Below are 6,000 nucleotides of genomic sequence, written 5' to 3'. Positions count from 1 at the left end.
GGTTGTAACTTGTAAGGAGGATATTCCATAGTTTTACTGAAAAGTTTTTCTACTTGCGGTGATCCCACTGCAACCATATAGGCTGTGTGCATGATTGCATGTGTATGTGCGTGTACATGTTGTGCGTGTGTGTGTGTGTGTGTGTGTGTGTGTGTGTGTGTGTGTGTGTGTGTGTGTGTGTGTGTGATATGAAAAACAAACCTCTCGTCAACTCACAGTTCATGTGTACTCATTTGATACTGTTCCGTACTGTTTTTCTTAACTGAAATGTACTATAAATGATGCATTAATACTACAATGACAGCTTTAGAATCTGTTGATGTGCATATGGTACAATAGCGAAGATGGCCCTGATGACAAGCAGCACGTTCTTTCATGCTGTGTTTTATACATACAGTGGCATACCATGAATGTGTCCTTGAACTTGCTGTGAATCACATTCTGTCAGTGTTACTTTAGCCTGTTACTTTGTCAAGAAAGAGCTTGTATGAATCATCCAGTTTGGCTCATTACAGGTCCATTTCGCTTAGTCATTGGACTATAAGAAAAAGTCCTCCTGCACACCTACAATGGACAGGTGCGTCGGATAACTGGAATTGAGAAGTAGAGAAAAAAGACTCCCGCACAGCGCACACCGCATCATGATGCCTGATGAAGGTCTGACGACCGAAACGTTGCTCAATAAAGTGTGTGTGTGTGTGTGTGTGTGTGTGTGTGTGTGTGTGTGTGTGTGTGTGTGTGTGTGTGTGTGTGTGTGTGTGTGTGTGTGTGTGCGTGCGTGCGTGCGTGCGTGCGTGTGTGTGCGTGCGTGCGTGCGTGCGTGCGTGCGACAGACTATCCTGGTTGGTGACAGTGGAGTGGGAAAGACGTCGTTGTTGGTGCAGTTTGACCAGGGAAAGTTCATCCCAGGTTCCTTTTCAGCCACTGTAGGCATCGGCTTCACGGTGTGTAGGCCTATGTATGTTTTTTCTATATCGACGCTGTCGGGCAGAAACACTATTATTATTTAATCTATTTGATCTACAAGCTCCCAACACATCGCAATGCTTGTTCATTGGCTGCCTTAGCTACTTTAATGACATGCCCAAAGTGGGGACAGATTGAAAGTGAAAAAATAAGTTTGTCTGTGGATTTCTTTTTTGATTTTTCAATAACAAAATAGGCTACGCATGACTTGCATAAAAGAAAAAGACCAAAAAAATGAAACCAATGAAAATTGGAAAGTATTAATGAGAACTGCTGACCAAATAATAACTGCATTGGCTCCATTGGAACACAGCTTCTTTTTTCCATTTCCTGAAAAGTAACAGTTTTAGACATACAAGTTTTCTGCCCGACAGTGACAATATGTGTCTCTGTTGGTGTACGAGTATTTTTGCATTGATGTAGTTACAAATAAATTGGACATTTTGTCCGGCTTCTAACACCTGTCCCAATTTTCCACTATTTGCTGCCTCCCGCAGAATAAAGTGGTGACTGTGGACAATGTAAAGGTGAAACTACAGGTCAGTAAATCACTTCCTTGTGGACACTTAGTGGATTTCTGAAACAGTGACTTATTTCTGGCCTAGGTTTATGGTTTTTATTTTAGGTTTAGGTGGCATATAGTTTTGTGCTAGGGCTACACATTTGAGAATACATTTGATATTTGGTGTCCCTATCAGTGGCAATGTGAATACACATTGGCATGTGTAATCAGTGCTGCGGTGTAAAGCTGCACTTAATGGTACACCACAGCTATGGCTGCGCCCAGGGCACCCCTCTGTGGATTCGTCTATAATTATGGAGATGTTGTCGACTTGTCGTCACTGTCTTTACAGATTTGGGACACAGCAGGCCAAGAAAGGTTCAGGAGTGTGACACATGCCTATTACAGGGACGCACAGGGTGAGGAGAATCACTGACAAACAACTGTACTTTTACCTATAGGGAGATTTCTTTAAACAAAACATTTTACTGTTAATGTTTAATGTTATTAATCTATTCGTGTTGTATTCTTCATCCTATAAAGCTTTACTCCTGCTGTACGACATCACCAGCAAATCGTCCTTTGACAATATCAGGGTGAGTGAGTCATGATTGAGTCATGCCTATTTCATACTACATTGTGGTATGCTATAAATAGCCAATCTACAAGCTCACACAATCTTTAAATTTATGTCATACAGCGTAATATAAATTACGGGTTTCAGGCATGTGGCTCAGCCATGACATGTCACTGAGGAAGCTGAAGTTTCTTTCTTTCTTTCTTTCTTCTTCATTATCTCTTTTCATTAGGCATGGTTGACTGAGATTCATGAGTATGCTCAGACGGAAATAGTCATCATGTTGCTAGGAAACAAGGTGAGAGACTGTATGACTGTATCATGGAATGCTTGGAAGGCAACAATTGGATTATTTCCATTTTCATCTTTTTAGTCCTCAAAACACTTCCTGTACAAATATCCCCACGCTGCTACAGTAATAGAACATACTGTACATACAGTAGATATATGTGTTATTGTAATTCTCTCTGTTAGGCTGACATGGTAGGAGAGAGAGTGATCCGAAGAGAGGATGGAGAGAAGCTTGCCAGAGTGAGTTTATATTTACAAACCAGGATGGGCCAAAAAAAAAAGCAGATCTACAAGCTCACGACGTATTACATTGCAATGCATTGTGAGCTTATAGATTGGCTGTGTGCAACACCATCATACTGTAGCACTAGATATAAACCACTTAATTAAGCCTGCAATGCTCTATTATTGATTTTTCCTTCTTTATACTTAGGAGTATTCAGTCGCATTCATGGAGACCAGTGCCAAGACCGGAACCAATGTGGAACTGGTTTTCACTACTGTGGCCAAGTCAGTACAATATATAAAATACTGTCTTTTCAGACAATATTGCCCAAAGAATTTAATTGAAGTGTTCATTTAAAGCCTTAAAGGAGCACATCACCCATTTTCAACCTTATCTTAATAATGGTTATTATAATATGGCACCATTTCCATCTACTTGCTCTTGGACAGTTCAGAAACCTACCTACCAGTGACATCATCAATAGGCAACTTTGGTAATTTCAAACAAGATTTCAAACTTCTTTTTTTGCTAGAACAATAATGTTTCTATTATAGTGTGCTAACTATCCAGGAAAAGGAAGCCTGTAGTTTCTATTAGCTTGGACTATTAACTGTTAGGCAGGTTTCTCAATAGTGGCATCTTATAATGAGCAATAGTTAGGACAAATTATACTAAGTTACGGTTGACATTGGGTAAAGTGCTCATTTAACTTTTTTGGTCCTGTACTATGTTGTTCTCTCTCCTGCAGGGAACTCAAACACAGTTCAGTCCAACAGTCCAACGAACCCAAGTTTCAGATCCATGAATTAATTGATGTACAGAAGGAGAATTCGGGCTGCTGTAGCTATTTCTAAATCTTCCCCTCCTACGCTTGCCAGTGCCACCACTTTGTGTGAACGAACTTTGATGAGTACAGACTCAAAGAGACCCACTGTGAGCAACCGGAGATTCTCATCACAATTCATTCCCTGCTTCCAAATTGTGATATTTTCCATTCTGGGGACGAGAATACCATTTTGTCCGAAACCAATTTGCAAGAATGGACAATGGAGAGTAAGTACAGTTCATCCACAAATCAGTGCCATAAACAAATAGAGAATGCAGAAGTAAAGACATACATGATTTCATCTTGAGAATGGATCTATAAAAATGTGGTCCCCTTCAACAACAAAAAGAAAAAAAGAAAATAGTGAAGGAGTGAAACAGTGAAATTGACTGCTATAACTTCAGGTGGAAACTTAAAGTGTCACTGAATCTTCTCTGGATTGAGACAAAGGCCATACACTGTGTTATGGATATTATTTAGTGCCAAGTGAATGGACTGACCCCCCCCTCTGTCTATATGATCTGAGCTCTGTGGTGTTCACTAGGCACTTGTTTTTTCTTGATCCACTGCAGACAGCTGCTCAGTCACAGACTCACTCACACACAGGAAGCTCAGGGACATATTAGTCACACTGATCTGAGTGTGCAAAACAAATGGGTTTATAGTGCTTGGCAGGCAAAGCTACGAAGCTCGGACTGTAGGCTTTGAGTTTATGTTTTCAAGCTTTAATGGAATATGGTTTAAAAACAATAATATGACAGGATGTTTTGGTGATGTCAAACTAGAACCAGAAATGTAATTTAGAATGAAATGACAAAAACCACAGTAAAGGTGGTTGCACACTGGACGCGTTTTTCGGAAAACCGAAAAAAACAAAAAACGCGCTCTGTGTGCAGGGACCTTAAGTGATTGAACAGACTTATACATGCAGTAACACCTAATCGAATATGAACTACGTACAAGGGTTTCCAAACTTTCCATGGATGTGTTCAATTTTTATGTCATAATCATATGCCTCTTTCAAATTGTCCTCAGTGTAAACACTTTTACACACAGATTTAGCTTAACAATGAGGATTCTGTTTGAATGCATTGTTGAATGTGTTTCGACAACCTTTGATGTTGTGCTTTGACAAATTCACATGCATGTTATATTTGATTCCAAGAATTTGTATTTTTCTGTCTTTCATTGTCATGTTAGGACATCCTGTATGAGTTGCAAGAGTTGTACTGATTTCTATATGTTCTGATTGTGAGACATATTTTGAAAATTACTTATTTTACTACTGCATTGCATGGTACAAAATCTCTGTGCAGGCTGGAGTGCACACAGTGCACATTGAAACCCTCTCGTTACAAGATGTGTGTCTGTTCTGATTTTCTTAGCTGTTGTATAGTGCTTAAATTGCTTTAGGCATATAGTGCTTCATTTTGCTTTGAATACAGACCAAGAGGTATTATTGCTTTGTTTTTGTTCAACATGCAAATACAATGCACTTGGGATTATGAATACGATGCTTTGCTGTAATCATGCATTCTGCAATGTTCAGGTTTTACTCTTTATAAGACAGCTTGTGAAATTTCTGGCCGCATGTTAACATGAAATACATATTGACACCAGTATGCAATTATGGATGAAATGTGGTCCTCTAGGAATATTTTCAGGGTATGATCAAAAAATCTTTATACAGAATACGGTAATCGGTTTAGGTTGCTTGGGCCTGTTGATGTATTTTAATATGAAACAAATAAGTAACTTGGCAGTTATTTAAATATTGTATTTGTTTGTTTTATCATAATACAATTTACCCAAAAAATAAAAAGTGACGTACTCTATGCTGCATAACAATAAACTATTTCTGAGGCTCATCACCACACTTTCTAGTACATTCCTGTGTTTTAATATTTTTATTGGTTTTTAAGTTTTTTCACGTACAGTTACTTAACAAACCTTTAGTACATTCCTAACATTCGCACCATACCCCAAGATAGTATCAAGTGCAAATTGCAATGCACTTGACTTTATGTCAGTCAATAGCAGTGTTGGGTAACTAACACTACGTGCATTACACACTGCAGTGCTGGAAAGTAACAAAGCACATTTACTCAATTGCTGTAGTTAATACAACTTTTACTTTTAGTACATAGGCCTAAATCTTCTCCATCCCAGAGGCAAATCTTGTTCTTTTGGAAGGGCAGCATCACCATCAGCCTAAACTGAGGAGACTGAAGCAGTTGAGTCCTGTCGTCACCATTCTCTGGGTTAGGTTATACACTATGTCAATGTTATGTCATGTATGTATGTCAAATGTTGATTCTGGAAAGTTATACAAAATCTGGCATGTTTTCCTATATAATGCCTAATTTGCATAATTATTTAAATGTACAATTTCAGAAAACTGGGGAAGTGTCATGGTGATGAACAATTTCTTAAAATGTGTCATCCAATTCACCTAGGTGAAAATAACGGAATGTGTGATAAGTAAATACCGGTATTTAAATAAATAAAAACTCCTGTGGAAGGGTCTCATCATATCTGTACTTTAGTTTAAACTCCTGGGAACTCAGATTAGGTAATCATAGCTCAAATTTGGAGCTCTGGCTCATGGACTT

At 38.7% G+C, this 6,000-nt stretch overlaps 1 protein-coding gene across 1 annotated transcript in view; it reads left to right on the top strand.

Annotated features, from left to right (window-relative positions):
• The window catches only part of LOC308332974 (ras-related protein Rab-37-like), an 8,236-nt gene extending 3,011 nt beyond the window's left edge, over positions 1 to 5,225 (top strand). Inside the window, exons 2-9 of the mRNA XM_080789124.1 lie at positions 834 to 944; positions 1,464 to 1,505; positions 1,821 to 1,887; positions 2,012 to 2,064; positions 2,278 to 2,343; positions 2,520 to 2,576; positions 2,770 to 2,846; positions 3,311 to 5,225. Coding sequence (XP_080645250.1) covers positions 834 to 944; positions 1,464 to 1,505; positions 1,821 to 1,887; positions 2,012 to 2,064; positions 2,278 to 2,343; positions 2,520 to 2,576; positions 2,770 to 2,846; positions 3,311 to 3,416 — 579 coding nt within the window. The 3' untranslated portion in view covers positions 3,417 to 5,225. The remainder of the gene's footprint in view (positions 1 to 833; positions 945 to 1,463; positions 1,506 to 1,820; positions 1,888 to 2,011; positions 2,065 to 2,277; positions 2,344 to 2,519; positions 2,577 to 2,769; positions 2,847 to 3,310) is intronic.
• The last annotated feature ends 775 nt before the right edge of the window (positions 5,226 to 6,000 follow it).

This window comes from Protomyctophum bolini (genome assembly GCF_963924005.1).
Source record: "Protomyctophum bolini genome assembly, chromosome: 18".
Taxonomy (NCBI): Eukaryota; Metazoa; Chordata; class Actinopteri; order Myctophiformes; family Myctophidae; genus Protomyctophum; species Protomyctophum bolini.
Note: the sequence above shows the minus strand (reverse complement) of the source record. Positions and strands in the feature narration are given on the sequence as shown.